This window comes from Balaenoptera musculus, chromosome 21 (genome assembly GCF_009873245.2).
Source record: "Balaenoptera musculus isolate JJ_BM4_2016_0621 chromosome 21, mBalMus1.pri.v3, whole genome shotgun sequence".
NCBI classification, from domain to species: Eukaryota; Metazoa; Chordata; class Mammalia; order Artiodactyla; family Balaenopteridae; genus Balaenoptera; species Balaenoptera musculus.
Window position 1 is genome coordinate 18,114,467 of NC_045805.1, and position 18,466 is coordinate 18,132,932.

An 18,466-nucleotide genomic window follows, 5' to 3' on the forward strand; every position below is an offset into this window, starting at 1 on the left:
GGCAGGATGTTAGTGTCTTGCTTTGCTTCACTGTGATTTCTTAGAACCAGCGCTTCATTTCTCTGAAGTGGCTCTGTTAACTTGGTTAAGAAAACTTAAATATGCAACCTGTAAGCCCAGTGAAATGGAATTTCTGGTGGCAGTTTGCAAAGCATGACTAGATTGCCTAAAATATCCCCTTGTGCTTTCCACAACAGGTTTGTGATTCTTACCCTACTCAACTGTACGTTCCCAAGTCGGCCACGGCACACATCATAGTGGGGAGTTCCAAATTCCGGAGCAGACGGCGATTTCCTGCCCTTTCTTACTACTATAAAGATAACCACGTAAGTCTCAAGGCATGCTTTTGTTTCATGCTTTGCTTTCCTTCTTTTATCATAAACAGGCCTTTTCCAGGGGCTTCTGCTGTGTGTGGGGGTTTGAATTCTTTTTAAAGTATGTGGATATTGCTGTGTGTGTGGTACGACATGACACAACACAACTGTGCTTAAACCCTTATCTCCTGTAGAAGTTGACCTTCCATGTTTATTTGACAATAAAGGAATGGGAAAGAGTCACAACACACCTAACCTTAATCGTCTGAGTGAGCGCCGTCCTCTCTTCTAACTGGTCACCTTGGGAGGCTCTGTACTGAAGAGCCTTCGGAATGCCTATTTTAGAAAAGCCCCTAAAAGCCGTGGCACGTTCTTTTTCCTTCTTTTTTTAAATGGAACATAAATATGTTTTCTCTGTATCTTCAGTATAAGAAATCTTTCTTTATGGAGAGTGAGTTTCATTTTTTAAAATAATATTGGTAAAAGCTAGAATTAGGTTTGTCTGCAACTAAGAGAGACCATAAGTAACCGTGGCTTAAATAGGGTAGAATTTTATTTTCTCTCACATAAAACTCCCCAGGTCGGCAGTCAGGGCCTGGTGTCCTGGTTCTGCTCTACTCAGCCCTCAGGGACCCGAGCTCCTTGCACCTTTCTGCTCTGCCAGCCCTGGGGTGTCGCCCTCATCACGTGGTGTGAGAGGTGACTTTAGTACCAGCCGTGACCTCCACGCGGCAGTAGGTGGAAGGGGGCCCCGTGGTGCCCTCACTGCTTTCGGAGGAAGGCTCCCCAAACTGCCATGTGACAGTACTGCTCTCATCCTATTGATCAGAACTGCACAGGGCAGGTGGGAAAAGACAGTCCTGTGGGTAACCGTGTAAATCACAGCTAAAAACTGTGATTCCATTTCTGTGGAGGATGAGAAAATAAATTCGGGGAGACAAGAATGATCTTCCTTACCTGCTTTAGAGGTCATGTGACTTTAGCCAGGAGAAAACGTTCAGTTTTCAAGTGAGATAACATAGCCTCATTTGACTTTAATGCCAAACTATAAACAATTGCAACAGATGTGTGTGAGTGTGTGTGCCGTGCATGCACCTATAGGCAGGGCGTGGGGCAGGACCTATGTCCGCTCTTAAAAGGAGGCCTCCAAGAATACACTGAGCCGTGCCAGCTTGGCCAGAGTAAAGCATATCGCCTTCTGTGGCGCCTACTTTGAAGGGAGATATTAACTCAGCAGGGTAAGGTCTGTTCATTGAAAGGATATAAATGGTCTTATTTTCAGTTACACTCACGGCTCTGAAATGGCCTAAAGAAGACAGATATTTCATTAATGTCCTGTATTATTTGACTCCAAATATATCTCAGCCTACACAGAGCTGGCCCAATGGTGAGAGGCAAAGGAAGATGTGAATCTCTTTTTTTAAAAAAAAATGATGGGATGAAAAGGGATGTGGAATTTCATGATGTTGTATTTGAATTTAGGATGCCAGTAACATTTACTTTTTTTGTAGCATCCCTTGATAAAGAAGTAAGAGAGGAGAGGGAGGGAGAATCATTTATTGTTGTGTCAGAGGTGGGGATGGACCGGGTGTTTAAAAAGTGAGCTTAGTCCTTATCCTACTTCTTTTCCTTCTGTTTTGATTTTCTTGAGAAAAGGGATTTTTTGTCAGTGTGAGTATTATAAAGGGCAAACACGTAATGTCTGAGGATAGGATAGAATTTTTAGCCGTTAGGCCACAGAGGCCAGCTTCTTTGCCTCTTGACGTCGGACCCTCATCACCCCATTCCCGCTCTCGTGCGCTGTTCTTTACTGGATCTCCAAGCCCGGAAATGAACTCACACAGCCATCAGTTATAGTTAAAAATAATTGATTTCCTGTACTTAAAATTTTAAAGCAAACAGTACTTTAAGTTTTAGCTCTTCTTACAAGATGAAAATAGAGAAGGTTTCTAAGCATTGCTAAAGTATCTGGTTGCCCAGGGAAATACTTCACGTACATGCATGCCCACTCTCCCACCCCCGCGACCTAAAATCTATGCTGCAGGTAGAATACGATCAAATTTTTGGTTTTGTAACAATGCTCAGGTTTTAATATCCAGGTTAATTATGTAAATGCTTCCAAGGTGACCAGGGATTTTTATAGCGGGAAATAGCATTAGCGAAGGTGGATTTCTGTGGTTCGGTGGGAGACACAGGAAATATCAGTGCAGTATTTCATGCTATTTTTGCTCAGAAAAACCCACACATAAACCAGGCATCTTCCGTGAAAAGTAAACAACTATAAAGTACCTAAGTTTGCAGACCTTTCTTTCTTCCTTTTTGTGATTTTAGACTTTTTAGACTTGAGTATGTATTCCTACACCAGTAGAACTCAGGCTTGGGAATAAGAATATCACATTTTCTAGTTAAATTCTGTTCCTCACATAGCCCCTTGTTCCAAGGAGCACTGAAGATTTTGGTGAGTTGGCCGGTGTTGGGTAGTGGGAATTGGTGATTAGATTAAGAAAACGCTTGACATGTACCTCATGTCATGAACAGGAAGCCCCGTTGAGACTCATTTGATATAAATTCCCCCGCTGATGGTACATAATTACCTTTGGACCAGCTTTTATCATACATGGTGTTGTAATCACTTCCTGTTCACCCGTTGATGAGGTCAGGATTCCTGCCCTAGGGTTACTGGGCTGGCTGAACACATGACATCTGACACTGGACAAATGAGGTTGACAGCAGCTTATTAGTTACATATGGCCACTGCCCAGGGGAGGAAGGCACTGCATGCCAGGCAGGGCTGTAGGAAGGTTGCGCTCAGGAATAGAGTGAACCAGCAGAGATGGTGTGAGACAGGCTTTGTAGTATCAGGAGGATGAGTTGACCCCTGGTTCCCAGGAGAGCATGTGATTGGCTGGTTTGAGTAATTCCATGGGCTGGCAGGGAACGAAACCCACTACTCAGGGATGAGAAGGAGGTGCATCTGGTCCTTTGGGAGAAGGGTTGCTTAGCTGGGGACTTTATCCACGGAAGCAGAGTATGGACGGGAGCTTGCTGCTGGCCGTTTGAGGCCCTCCCAATTTTACCAGCTGTTAGGGGCAGCTCTTAATGTTAATTTCAGGCCTGAAACCACACATGAGTTATATAGAGCCATCCAGAATCCTTCTGGATATCAAACCGTCCAGCAGCTTTGTAGATCACAGTTAGAGATGTATCAGTGTCACTTGTGTTTGGAAGCTGCTGTGTCCTTTGTTCTTTCTTACTAAATATTTTAATTATTTTTAAGAAAGCAGTTCTGCTTTAAATCATTAATAGCATGGTATCCCCAGATCACAGTGCAAATCTCTGGGAAGCCCAAGTCTGAAAGATTTCCAAAGAGGCAATTTTCCTTAAGAAAAATATAGACCTTCTTGCCCTTCTTTTATAAATAATGTTTATTGAAACTTACTGTGTGTTAGGCATAGTTCTAGGAGTGTTATATACCTTATCACACTCTGTAGTTTTGATATTATTATTATCCCTGTATTAAAGATGAGAAAAACCAAGGTTCAGAGATGATAGGTAAATTACCTAAGATTATATAGGAAGTGAGAACACACCTTGGATTAAAAGCCAGATCTTTTTGAATCCTGCCTCTTAATTCTGTCTCATGCTTCTTGACTTATTTACACACATGGGCGCTATATGATGTTGGTTCAGAATCCAGGTTCAGGAAATATTTTGCTTGGATTCAACTCCTAGCTCTGTGACATTGGGCAAGTTCCTTTACCTCTCTGTGCTGTGGTTGTCTCATCTATAAAATGGAGCAAATAATAGATCTTACCGTATATGGTAGTCGGGAAGATTAAATAAAAATACACAGAGTTCTTCTAATAGTGCCTACCACATAGTAAGCATTCAAAAAATATTGGCTATTTTAATTATCAGTAGCCTTTATAAATGAGGCTCTCATGACAGTTTACCATTGAGGAGTCTTATCTCTGCTCTCAGGAGGCTGACATCAGTAAGGAATGCTGCCAGGTGATGGTGCAGTTCTCTCAACAGTCTGACTCTCTGCGGTGTGTATAGGGTGGACGGAGCACTTAGAGACCACTCACCACTCTTTACAGAGCGGACAGCTCTATGCCAGCAATCACTGAGTCAGTGACGAATTCTGTTTGGAGCCTGTCTATAGATTATTAAGAGAATGTAACTACAAGATATTAACATGGGGCTTCCCTGGTGGCTCAGTGGTTGGGAATCTGCCTGCCAATGCAGGGGACACGGGTTCGAGCCCTGGTCTGGGAAGATCCCACATGCCGCGGAGCAGCTGGGCCCGTGAGCCACAGCTACTGAGCCTGTGCGTCTGGAGCTTGTGCTCCGCAACAAGAGAGGCCGCAATAGTGAGAGGCCCGCGCACCGCGATGAAGAGTGGCCCCCACTTGCCGCAACTAGAGAAAGCCCTCGCACAGAAACGAAGACCCAACACAGACAAAAATAAATAAATAAATAAAAATTAAAAAAAGAAATGAACATGTAGTCTGTTTAATGTATTTGGTTTAATTTATCAACTACATTTCATAGTATAACTCTGTTCTGACTTGACCCTTCACTGAAAACTGCTCTCAGCCTGAAGGTAAGTAGTAATAGTTGTCACTAATTGGCTTCATTTCATGATTGGACCTCCACTAGTTGAGTGAGTTTAGGTGCGCCGTATGCTTCCTTGGACAAATTCTCCCCATTGAGATATGTTCTCTTCCCCGTCTAGCTCTTCTGATAGAATCTAAGAAACTGCCTGATGGTAGCTGTCCTTAATTAGTATTTCTTTAGGCCAGACAAAGCCAGCTCAGAATTGTTTTCTCTGCAGTCAGAGCGGCTGACCTGGCCCCTCTGCCCATCGCAGAAGACAGGAGCCTGGATGAGCGCAGGAGAGCCGCCTGCGGCGCTTCACTCCGTGCATCCGGTGCAGCTCTCCTGCTGTCCCCAAGCCCCCTCTGGCCCCTGCCGTCACTTTGCCTTGCTCCTGGCCGTCCCCTTGCTGGCCGGCCTCCCGTCCACGGTGAGACCCCCGGGGCCCTTTCTCCTCCACTCTGTGGTTGGACTTCTGCTGCCAACAGCTCGAGAGTTCAGCAGCCCTGGAGCCGCTCTCTTGCCCCTTTGCTTTGCTTCCCACTCCGCAGGCACCGGCCCCCTGAATTCTGGCTGCAGGCACAGAGTTCCTGGAGCCCCTCAGTAATTGCCCCTCTCTGTCACAGAAGGTACTGGAACCTTCGGGCGGTTGCCCGGTTACTTGTCTGCAGTTCTCGGTCCTGCCAGGAGGTTCTCTGCTGGAGGATCATATAGTTAGTAAGAACCATCCCTGCCTTCTCCAGTGAGGAGTGCCAAAGCTCACCTTTTCTGGAGAAACCCAAACCCTGGCTAAGGAGTGCTGGCGTGGGCTTTAAGGACAGTTAAGCTGTGCTGGACTCAGAGCTGGAGTGGCTTCCAGGATGAAGCCCTGCATGCGGGCGCCCTGAACGGGCTGGGCCACGGCTCTTTTCAGGTGAGGTTTCCCTGCTCAGTCTGCCCCGAGCCGGGGGGCTGCCTGCATCCTCTTACACAGGGGGCGCCTGGGCTCAGTGTACGTTCTTCAGAAGAGTCATTCCTAGATTGTATTTGGTGATTTCAGTTCAATTTAAATGTTAAAATAAATCTAAATCCATAAAAAGTACTTTGCCCACAGAAGTGTAAGTTTTACAGCTGTGAGGTTGTGGCTATACTCACCTATTAATAACTCAGGGAAATGTTTATGCTGTTATGTATATTGTTTATGCTGTTGTGTATATATATTTTTTTAATTAATTTATTTTTGGCTGCGTTGGGTCTTCGTTGCTGTGCACGGGCTTTCTCTAGTTGCGGCGAGCGGGGGCTACTCCTCGTTGCGGTGCGCGGGCTTCTCATGGCGGTGGCTTCTCTTGTTGCGGAACACGGGCTCTAGGCGCGTGGGCTTCAGTAGTTGTAGCACGTGGGCTCAGTAGTTGTGGCTCGCAAGCTCTAGAGCGCAGGCTCAGTAGCTGTGGTGCACAGGCCCAGCTGCTCCACGGCATGTGGGATCTACCCGGACCAGGGCTTGAACCTGTGTCCCCTGCGTTGGCAGGCGGATTCTCAACCACTGCATCACCAGGGCAGTGGTGTGGTGTACTCTTAGAACCGCAGAGTAGGGAAATCGAAGAATAGAACGCAGATCAGTTCCCCAGAAAGACCTTGCTTCCAGCTTACCTGGTCAGCCCAGGTCCACGCCTGCCGTCCTTAGAAGCTAGCAGCTGCCTGGGCTTTGTCACCGTGAAAACGCCCCCATTTAGGGTTAGAATTGGTTTTCGGTATTTGTGATGTTTCTAAATGGGCTAGTAAATGACGGAAACACTAAAGAAGTCACTTTTATAATTTTTATAAATTTTAGGAGAATAGTTACTTACTTTATATTTCTACTTTGGCAGGAAGATGAAAGAGTAGTGGTGAAGAGGAAAGTAGGATATTTAACTGGCTTTACGTTTCACAATTTGGGTCCCACCTAAACATCCTTACACATTCCTAATTTCTTACACAGAGAAACTTTTTGCACTACTTGCCCATGTAGTGGTTTCTTGACTTGAATTAGAAAGAAGGCAACCTCGGTCTCCAGAAGGCACTGATACTTTTACGAGCTAGTGGTGGGCGTCAGTGAGCTCTGGGGCCTTGCTGTGGGGATGGTCTTGAGGGTTGCGGGGAGGTGCCGTCGCACTGCTGCCTGATGCTGCTGCCTTGCTTCCCCCCAGGTCTCCATCTGCCGGAGCAGCCAGCCCCTGTCTGGCTTCAGTGCCCGGTGCCTGGAAGACGAGCAGATGCTCCAGGCCATCAGGAAGGCCAGCCCGGGAAGCGACTTCATTTACGTCGTGGACACTCGGCCTAAAGTAGGTGTCACCACGCTGATGTGGTCTTTGCCGCTCTGAGTCATGGAATGCGAGATGAGGCCATGCTCCCTGACCCGCTCAGGGAGCCCCATCTGCAGGGGGGCTGTTTCCCTTTGCACAGCCGTGCGTAGCTGCCCTGCTCAGCTGCCTTCTGGGGCCCCGGAGCTCCTGGAGGGCCTGACGTCGGCAGGTACTTTGGATATTTCCCCTGCTCTGAGCATTGTGCTTGGTACATAGCGCACACGATGAAAGTGTGGTTTCGTGTTGGAGATGACTCTCCTAAATATACCAAATTATTTTTTTGGTTTGTTTATAAAAGGACCTTTTCTTCTCTGTGGAATTCCTACAGTTCTGTTTTTGTGAGATATTCACCTCTTCTATTGCAAATTCCACTTGTAGTGCTCTGTAGCTATGACTTGGAAAGATTTACAAAATGTAATGTTAAGTAAAAAAAGAAAAGTCACCAATTAATATGTATACTACTGTGTCTACGGAAAAACCAAACTATAGGTTGGTAAAAACTTAAAATAGAAAAAGATCTGGAAGGATAAACACTAACCTATTAAAATTGCATGGAGAAGGTGGGGAGGCTTGGGGGAGGTAGAGAACTTTCTACTTACCTCGTTTGAAAATATTATTTTATAAGTACTCAGGTATTCATATATTAATTTTATAATTTAATAGAACAACAGGAAATAATCTAGTTATCAACGGGTGGACCAAGTCCATCTTACGCTTACCACCCACTCAGCTTGATATGTTCTTGACACTAGTCAGGGTTAGGTCAAGTATAATTTGTAATTTCACTCCTTAGACCCATTTCTTTGTAAACCAGCCAACACATGAAGTCCTCAGAGGGATGTGCCATTGAATACATGGAAACAAAATCACCTACAGGGGCATGGAATATATGGGACAAAATGAGGTGACAGAGAGAAATGGCCTTTATTCAACATATTTGGCACAGGAATTCCTTGCCAGTTATGAAAATATACCTGGGCCTGTGACTGTGAGAGAGAGCTGCATGTTGTTTCTCCACGTGGGTGTGGAACAGGTCCAGGCTATACCATGAAGCAGCAAGAGTGAGCTACAGGAAATCTGTAATGCCATGTATGGAACAATAATTAAATTATACAAATTATACGTTGTTCTATAGTTTTTCATTGAAAAAAGTTTGAGGGTATGTATAGTAAACTGTTAACAGTGGCTTTTCTTGTGAGGTGAGAGGAGGATTTTAAGAAACCTTTATTTTGTAAATTACAGTGTGAAAGAATTTTTAATCATAAAAAGGTTGAAAGAACATAAGGACTTCAAAATGTTACACATAAAAGTTACCATGTGACCCAGTAATTCCACTCCTAATTTAAGAAAAATGAAAACATATGTCCACACAGAAACTTCTAAGTGAATATTCATTGTTAATAATAGCCCCAAAGTAGAAACAACCAAATTCCATCAGCTGAGAATGGATTAATAAAATATGGTATATCCATTCCCTGGAATATTTATTGGCTATTATTACTAAAGGAATGAAGTACTGGTAAGTGCTACAACGTGGATGAACCTTGAAAGTGTTAGGCTAAGTGAAAGAAGTCAGTCACAGAGGATCACATATTGTATGATTCCATTTATATGAATGTCTCTATGACAAATCCGTAGAGACATCAGGCAGGGTGGTGGTTGCCTAGGGCTAGGGGAATGGGAGGAAATGGGAGGCGACACCTGATGGGTAGAGGGTTTCTTTTTGGGGTGATGAAGATGTTCTAAAAATAGATTGTGGTGACGTGGTATATTCACAGTTCTGTGACTATACCAAACACCATTGAATTGTATACTTTACATGGATAGATTGTATGGCATGTGAATTCTATGTCAAAGAAGCTATCAAAAAAAAAAAGAACATAAGGACATAGAAACATTAGAACAGGAAGGAGGAAATATGACCAACGGCCCAAGTCACTTCAAAGTCTACACTGATGTTAGGAGTGGGTAATTACAGACAGGGTCTATACTCGTGGCCGATAAGAGAAATCATGGAAACTGGATACTATCCATTGTGTAGCCACTCAGACCCTGGCAATTTCGCTGCTTCTCTGAGCCCCATTTCATTAAATATTGTGATTCACGGTCTCGATCACTAAGTTTGATGTCTTCCTAGTCTAAGATCACTCACATTACTGCCCTCAGAACAGTCCCTTCCTCTCTAATGGGAGGGTAGCTGTGGGATGGCCGTGGAGGGGTGGGCAGTGAGGATGAGTTACTCTCAGATGCCAGATCAGCAGACCAACCTTGCAGGCCAAGGACAAAACATGTTGCAGCTGGATCACATTCTAGTAGATGACAGGTAAAGGATTCCCTTGCTTTTGGACAGATTTTCAAAGCACAGCAGGGAAGAGCTTCAGACTGGGAAAGAAATAGTTTCTCTGCTTGCAGGTTTTCACTCGAAAGATGCCAGGCTCTGACTTTTACTGCTCTCTTTCGATTTGTGCTTTCTCTCTGCTTCATCCTTCTCGCATTGACTCTTTCCCTCCCGTCATTGTGCCTTTTGCGTCAGGACAGTGGAGCTGCTCTGAATTTCCTAACAGTCAGAGACAACTGAATGAATGCCTGTCTTAGACACACGTACTGAAGACAAGATAAGAAAAGGATGGAAAGACAGGGCCTTTAAAGTGAATTGGGGTGCCCTTCTCCGATCCTATTCTCCTAGATTTAAATAGAGGCAGACAGGTTCGCCTGCTGCTTTAAGGGCCAACGACCCAAGCGTGCACTACGCTATGCAAACCTTCCGGGAAATGTGGCAGCTGTTGAGCCAGGCATAGTCCAGATGTAAAATAAATTAATCCAGAGGATTTGACGTGAAGGGTATATTTAGCACTGAGTGCGTTTGCTCTTGGCGATAAGAAGTTGGTTGCTGATCCCTTAAAGAAAATTGGTGTCTCACACAAGTCGTGCCCTCTTCCTATTTCCCCAGGCGCACACACCTTCACAGGAGTCTTCACCTGTTTGCTTAGAGCTCTCATTCTTTTAAAGATCACATCTGTCGATTTTTATTCCTCAGTAGCCAGGAGACCAGGTCCATGTTTGCTGTGGGTGGTGGACAGACAGACGGGCCCTGGCCAGGTTTGCTCACAGGTTTACTGAAAAGGAGAAAGGCTAGAAGTCATTCTTGTCCTTGGAGCAAGGCTCGCCCCAGATGCTGCCTGTTCAGATGAAAGCTTCTGCATTGCTTGTTGATATTAAAATCTCAGGAGGCAAAGGCAGTGAGGGCCTCAGCATGAACTGAGTATCTGTTAAGAAAAAACATACCCTCGAGGTCACATGTTGCTGCTAGAATTTGGTGCATTAAGAAGATAGGAGATCATGTTGATGCCATAGTTGTTGGATTTTAATGTGATATCGAACCCCTTCTGTCTCAGCCTCGCTCATGACTTTAACATTACTTTGTTCTGGGACTTTGCTGAGCTTGTAAAAATGCCAGGCACTTTTGCATTCAATTCTTATAATACTCCTGCAAATTAGGAGCTGTTCTTTTCTTTTTATGGGTAAGGTCTCAGATTGAGAGAGGTTCAGTCATGCGTCCAAGGTCAAGCCGTTCAAATCTCAGCTTATCTGGCACCCGAGCCCACGCTACTTCTGTTTGATCACGGTCTGTGGACAGCGATATCCAGGGAAGCCTTGGGTCCACCGTCAGGTTCCACAGGGTTCCCCCTTCCGAGCACATCTGCAGTGAGGCTGGAGACTCGGAGCTGAAGGACCAACCACAGGCTCGTACACACTCAGGCCGGGGCAGGAGATGTGAGCCGGGCTCTGACGCCGGCGGCCTGGGAGGGGTGCCGGGCTGTGGAGGGAAGGGGCGAGCAGGCCGGCCAGGGGCTCAGCTAACGCCCGGCCCCTTGTCCTGGCTCCTTCTCCAAAGACAGCTTTGTGGTGAAATGGCCTCTGATTTCACCTTGTGAGCCATTCTTTAGCTGTGAAACAGGAGGAGGTCATGTTGGAAGTTTTTCTGTGTCTCTGGAATCAGTAAGTAGGTGGTTTCCTCTCACTGAATCCTGTGAGGAGGGGATCTGGGAGTATCTGTTGCAGAGATCGGGGTGCGTGACAGAGGGGCAGCTAGGAGGTCACTTCCGTGTGGGACGTGTGGCCGACTAGTTCCACTGTGGCAGTGAGCAGGGGAAGGGGAGCGACCGTGGCATTTAGTGGCAGTGGGGCATCTGCTCTCCCTTTTTGGCAGGACAGGGATGGAGGGGGGACCTGTGGGTCCAGTGAACACTGAGAAAGAAAGTTGTACGTGAGCCGTCTTGCGGAGGCCCGGCCCCCACCCCCCAACTGGAGGTTCCCAGCTGCGGCTGACTGTGGGGTACGTGCTGGGGAGGGAAGCCGGGGGCCTCGGAACAGGCTCAAGCCAAGGTGGGTCTCCATGTCAGCGAGCTGTGTGCCTCCTCCTCCCAGGAGCCCACAGACTTGCCCTAGGATATGGACACTTAATGCCAGAGAGGGCAGCGCTGGTCAGCAAGTGTTAACCGGAAAAGCAGTGACGACCAATGGAGAGAGAACAGCAGTCTCGTCCAGCTTTGCAAAGAGATATCTACCTCCTCTTTTATCCCCCTCTCTCCCTCCCCCTCCCCATATAAAGATAGAGCTAGAAGAAGGAAGAAAAGGAAGGTACCAAAGCAGACCCCTCACCAGTCCAAACGGCCTCTAATAAGAGAAGGAGAAAATTCTGCATCATATATGGGGTTGGGATTTTCAGTTGAGCTGGACGGTGATTTCCTATCTGATTGTATTCCAAAAGTTATTAATTCTTCCTTCAGGGGTAGGAAAGGAGGATTTTGATTAGCACAGTTGTAGACAGTAGTTGCAAGAAGTAAAATCATCTCTTATTTTCATGTTTATATCACAAGATAAGATTCTTCATTTCACCAGATACAGATGCAGGGAGAGAAAAGGACCATTAATTGACACTGCAGGCTAGACCATGGTCCAGTCCTCCTGCCAAGATCAACTTCAATTCTCATTTTCCAGCCACGTCAGATCAGGTCCTGTCATTCAGGTACAGAATGTGCTCTGCTGAAATAGACTCCGAGGCTGAGATGGTGACCAGGCTGACCTTTAACTTGATATGCAGATTATGGTTGACTGAGTTTCCATGATTTTGATGTGTTTGATTGATGATTTAAGACTGGGGGGGAAAGAATCTGATTCGGTTCTTTTTTTAACGTTCTTGGCCTGTTCACCTCTCAGCCTCACTCTGTTACGCATTTGTTTGGTCGGTCAGCCCGTCAGTAGATCTTCACTGAGTGCCTGCTCTGTGCCAGCTTGATGCACAGGGTTCCGGCCATAGATGGCATCAGGCACCTTCCTGTGGAGCTCACGTCCTCTGCCCCACTCCAGTGGGTCTTCTCTGTCATGGATACTAAATCTCAAATGTTTCAACTAAGGCTGCTCAGAAGCCTTCAGTGGCTCTCTACTGCCACAGATAAAGTGAGAACTTCTTAATTCAGCTTGTGTGTAGGGGACCCTAATAATTTCTAGCCTCCTTTCTTGCTGCTGCCGCCAGACTTGAACCTTCTGCTATGCTCGCACTGGTTGATTCACTGATACCCACCTGCTTCTTTGATTTGGTCCCCTACCTCTTCCCTTTCTCATCGCTTCATCTGGGATGTCCCCCCCCCCTTTCTCTCCATGCTTCCTGGTTATTAAAGCCCATCTCAAGTCCTCCCATCATGAAACGTTACCCCTGATGCCCTAGGCCACATGGGGCTGTTCCAAATTCTAACTACTGCCACCGCCTCTACCAGGCTCTCAGCTCCTGCCCAGTCCTGGTGGGTATTATCTGTCGTTATTTGGTGCTGTGTGCTTGCACTTCCACACTTGATGATAAGCTTGTGGTGGCTGGAACCACTTCTTATTCACGTTTTTATTCCATTCAGTGCCTGGCACACAGTAGGTGTTCGTTAAGTGTTTGTTGAGAGTGAGTGAATTTTTTTGTTTCACTTATGAGCTTTTTTGCACCCAAAGATGCTGAGATGATCAAATAGCAGAGTGACCTTGGATTAGAAAACAGGGCACTTTTTCCAGTACCACCTTTCAGTTGTCTGTTGTGTTCTTTAAGCATAGGTTGAAACTGGAATGCAGTTACCTCCATTGTTTTATCTGTTTGAGAATTTTTTTTTTTAAATTAGACTTTCTATTTTGAGATAATTGTAGATTCACATGAAGTTGTAGGAAATAATACAGAAGGATGCCTTGTACGTTTTACCCACTTTCCCCCAGTGATAACATCTTGCAAAGCTGTGTACAGTATTGCAACCAGGATACTGACATTGATAAAATCCACCAATCTTGTTCCGATTTTCCCAGTTTTACTGTAGTCGTGTGTGTGTGTGTGTGTGTGTGTTTAGCTCTGTAAAGTCTTATCACATATGTATGTTTGTATATCCAGTACCACAGTCAAGATACAGAACAATTACATCACCACAAATAACCACTAATCTGTTCTCCACCTCTGTAAGTTTGTCATTTCAAGAACGTTCTGTAATTGAAAACATGTAGTATGTGACCTTTTGAGGTTGTTTTTTTTCACTATTTGAGAACTTTTAGGAGCTGAAATGAACAGCTTGTTTCTTGCCTGTGAAATGGAGTTCTCAGCCTAAGGGACAGGGCACCAAACTAGACTTAGTGTTTTATTTATATAAGAGATACTCTATCTGAATGAATATACATATAGGTCCAAGATCGCTTCTGAATTTTTTATTAATTATGAAACTGTATTTCCTGCTTTGAAGGGTCAGCTGGTGCCCCATTATCCTGACAGGGCCTGTAAAATGTGTGGAAACCTTGAGAAAGTACACTTTGGATGGTAGATTAAATATTGCCACCTTCTGTTCATCATGAGAAGTACCGTTGACTTTTAAGAGGCCATCTTTTGTGGCTCCTTTGCTTTTAAAGAAGACCATCGATAAATTCTCCCAGGTCATAGGTAATCAACTACTAAAAAATGTGAACATAGGGTCCTAATTATAGATTAAAGTAATAATAGTGTTCTGGTTTTTATTCACTGCACTGTTTAAAAAGAGTATGCTATGTGGTGAGAAGGCTTAACTTGAATTATTCAAGATACAGAATAAACATAAGGTTCATGTAACATAAAGATACTTACACGTATCCTATTAACCATTTTATTTATGAAGCTTGTAAAGAATAAGCCAGCAACTTTGGAAAATAATTATACAAACCAGTGATATTTTTATAATAGTATGTTTCAAAAGAACAATGTCTATAGGTAATTTTAGAAAAATTTTCCTCTTAAAATATTTTTAAAATTTAAAGCATGAACATCAGTTGTCTTAAAAATAACACTATTTTTATATTTTTTTTCTTTATTGAGACCAAACCCTTTATCCTTCTCATAGCATGCCTGGGAGAAAAAGGGGACGATCTTTTCGTAAATGGGAAACAGGGTAGTGGGGCGTGCCCCAGCTGATGTCACGTGAGCTGAATCGCGGAGCAGGAAACTGAGGGGCCTGCCATATGTTTTTTTTCTGTTACTTAAGTTACAAACCCACTATATCTGGTTTGTAGCAAAGCCTGTAGGAGCATCTGGAGTAGTATTGGTAGCCGCTCCCCACACGTGCCACCTCTGTCTGTCTGCTGCAACAGCTGCTAAATTGGTATAGCCTTCCATTCGTTTCTGTTCTGCTTAACCCAGCATGCATAAACGTAAACGCGTGTCTGTAGGTCGGCTTGTTTTACAAAAAATGGGAGAATCGTATGAATATTATTCTGGAGCTTACTCTTTTCACTTCACATGTCATGGCCCAGTATCTCCTCTCTTCTCCCCTCCCTCCCCTCTCCTCTTTGTTTTCTTTCCCTCCTCCCTCCCTCCCCTCGCAATATCTAGACATCTATATATCTGTCTATCTCTATCTCTGTGTCTCTACTTGAGCCTATTAGAAGTCCAGGGTATGAATATACCATAATTCATCCAATCATGGCCCTATGGAGATATTCATAGGTTTTCTGTTTTTTTTACTCTCAACTATTATTAAAAAAAAAAAAAAGATTGCAGTAAACATCCTTGGACGTCTGTCTTTATGTGCTGGTATTTTAATAGTGTCAGACTCTCACACATAGGCAATCTGGGTCAAAAAATATGTATGCTTTTAACTTAACTTGGCTTTTTTAAGCTTAGATTTTTGAAAAGTATGACTGTCCCCCGAGTGCTGCATTGTGGTCCTAAAAACTGATATTTTTTTGGTGGTGAGTGCTCTGCCTGGGCTAGCCCTGCTGCCCTTTGTGGGCAGAGGAAGAGAATGGTCCGTGAATACTGATGTCTAGGATGTGATGGCCCGCTTAGCTGAACAGCAGGAATGGAGTATTCACAATAATACATTCATTCTAGAAATCTGTGTATTTCTCAGCTAAGGCAGGGCTTGTCCCCTTCTTGATTTTAGTTACACAGGAATAAGGCAGAAGTTTGCATATCATAAATTTCTTCTTCAAAGTCCATTACCATTTAACCCAGTTTGCACTAGGAACCGTGACTTTTTATATATGAAATTATGATAATGAATGTGGTAGAAAAAAATCCTCTCTGGAGATTTAAATAGGGTGGCCGCAGGAAATGTCTCTGGAGGCTTAGCACCTGCTTGCCCTCTCTCTGTTTTGTTCAGCGATTCCTGCTCAAGGTTGAATTGGGTACCTGAGGGATTCTTGTAGGCAGATTAGAATGACGTAACCATTCCTATACGTTGATGTGTTTATTGGCATTCTAATACTGGAAGATATAATAATTTAACTTACAGAGCTTTATGTTGCCAACTGTATCTGCTGATATTCTTCTGCCAACCTAAGGCTGTCAGGTTTGGTATTAAATTGGGGCGACTTGGCTCTGTACAGAATCCCACATTGGATTTGGCATCCCTGACAGGGAACGTCTCCAAAAGGGCTTATCTATAGGATGCTTCCAGCTCAGAAAATGTTCCCACATCAACAAACTGATGTTGTTGAATTGTAAGCTCAGCACGAGTGTCTGTAGCTACCTAGCCCAGCACAGTGTTCCCGGGATTTAAAGCATGTTTCTCTGCATCGTGTTGCGTGTTCTTATGGAGAGCCGTGAGGTGTTGTGATTGTTTCGTGACTAGCACTGGTGACTGTTCTGTTTTGCTGACCACTGCAGCTTAATGCGATGGCAAATCGTGCTGCAGGGAAAGGCTATGAGAACGAAGACAATTATTCCAATATCAAGTTCCAGTTTATCGGGATAGAGAACATCCACGTCATGAGGAACAGTCTGCAAAAAATGCTGGAAGGTAAACCATTTCCTTATGCACAGCATTTAAAAACTGCAGTTAAATGTGTTAATGCCAAGATGGAATAAGATGGTGTCTTGACGTGAAAATTGTGCTTTACTGTGATGTTGTTTGCAGGGGTGGGATCATTTGGGAAGAATATCAAAATGCAGGGACTCTTGAAACATTTAACAGCTTTTCTCGTCTTTTTTTGTGTCATCGTGGAGTGGTTTTGTCATGTGGTATTGGCTGCCAGGCTCTCTCCGGTGGCACCTAACACCGAAGATAAAAGTGCACGGGGATAGTTTTTCTTTCTCTCTCATAATAGTAGTTTGACCCATATTCAGGACCATTTGGAGATGAAGCAGTCCTACATCGAAAGCAGCCGCCAGCTGTTCACGTGTGGACATGAGGTTCATAAGCTGAATCCGAGCGGCTGAATGGCCATTAGGAGGATGTTGGGGGGTCCTGGTTCTCCCTTCCATCAGCAACAAGTGCTGCAGTGCGCTCCCCCCACCTACCCCACCCAGCGAGCACCACGAGATGCGTACGGCCAGGCTTCGGTACTCACAGGGAGAGGAAGTCGCAGAGCCGGGTTACGCAACATAGAGGAGTTATTCATGTGGCCACACCAGCCGTAAATGAACTGCCAGGAATCGTATATTCCAAGCAAAACCAGCTTCGTTTCCTGCTTCTGCTCCTGCGCTTGTCAAGGCCCAAGGAGCAGTCTGTCGTCAGGTCCACCGCTTCTCCCTCCTGTGGGAGCCGAAGAGAAAGAGGGCTTAACCCAGGGCTTCGTGCCCCTGGGCCAGGGGAGGCTGTAAATGCTGGGCTCGCGCTTCGGGGGGGGGAAGCCCTGGGGAGGCGGCGCTGTGTGCCAGGGAAGCGGGCGGTCCGGTCTGCACGGAAATGCGGGGTCTGCAGTGAAGAGGGACAAAGAAAGGGCCGGATTCCCTTTTTCTCGGGATACACGTTTGCTCTCAGTAACTCGTGCAGTTCAGTGCTTAATCAGAGCAGGATGTAGTGAGAAGCTAGCGGTGGGGCTGGAGGGACTTGAGTGTCACAGACAAGCCTGATATCCATTCTCCTTCCTGGATTCCCAGGGTCATCTAAGTCATTATGAGACCTTGAACACGTCATGTACCTTCTTTGGGGCTCTGTTACCTGCTGTAGATGGAGAGGATTGGACTAATAATGTCTGTGGACCCATCCAGCCCTGACAGTCTGCAAGTCCACACTTTGATGCCCCTGATTGCAAATAGTTTAAAATTGAGGGTTTGAATGGTTAGACGAAACCTCTTCCTGCATCTTAAAAAAAAAAAATAACGGCCCCAGAGCTATCTATCTCCATCTTACCTCCACGTGAAATTTGCCATGTCTCAGGTGACAGGAGCATGCCTTGGGCATTGAACTTCGTAAACTTTGGGAGATTATCATGGGCGGTGTGGCTCTACCTGTTATAAGCTGTGCTTTTCACACAATGAAAAACTGGACTGGCTTGGTACTGTAATTGAACGGGTAGTCTAGTTTTAGTGTGAAGAGTGTTCATTATCAGGATCATTAAAAACATTTGTATGCTTTATATTTTTCATTTAGTAATTTCATAAGCTGACTTTTGAGAATATATATTTTCTTCTATGCAGAAGGTGGCCCCCAGGAGTGCTTGTAACATGGCGATTTGGCTTTTGTTTTAAAATGAGCATTTCCTTGGTTTCTTATTAGGAACCATGTCTCCTGCCCTCATACCTTTGGTCTGACTCGCTGTTTCTAAAGGACCAGCGAACTGACCGAGTTCCAGAGGGAGGGCAGCCCGTGTTTCATAAGGGATCATGGTTCTTCTGCATCACTTTTTCAGCTCTGTGTCAGTGCAATAAGCAAGGACAACTTTCTGGATGCCTTTCAGGGGACTTGACCAATGTTTGACTATCTGTTCTTACCAAGTAAATTATAAACTGCTCGTGGA

General features: G+C 45.0%; 1 protein-coding gene across 4 annotated transcripts in view; it reads left to right on the forward strand.

The window, feature by feature from the left end:
- MTMR7 (myotubularin related protein 7) overlaps positions 1–18,466 on the forward strand; it is a 99,018-nt gene that overhangs the window by 60,269 nt on the left and 20,283 nt on the right. For all 4 annotated transcript variants that reach the window (XM_036838548.1, XM_036838547.1, XM_036838550.1 and 1 more), the window contains 3 exons: positions 198–326; positions 7,079–7,213; positions 16,392–16,524. In XM_036838548.1, the coding sequence (XP_036694443.1) occupies positions 198–326; positions 7,079–7,213; positions 16,392–16,524 (397 nt within the window). The remainder of the gene's footprint in view (positions 1–197; positions 327–7,078; positions 7,214–16,391; positions 16,525–18,466) is intronic.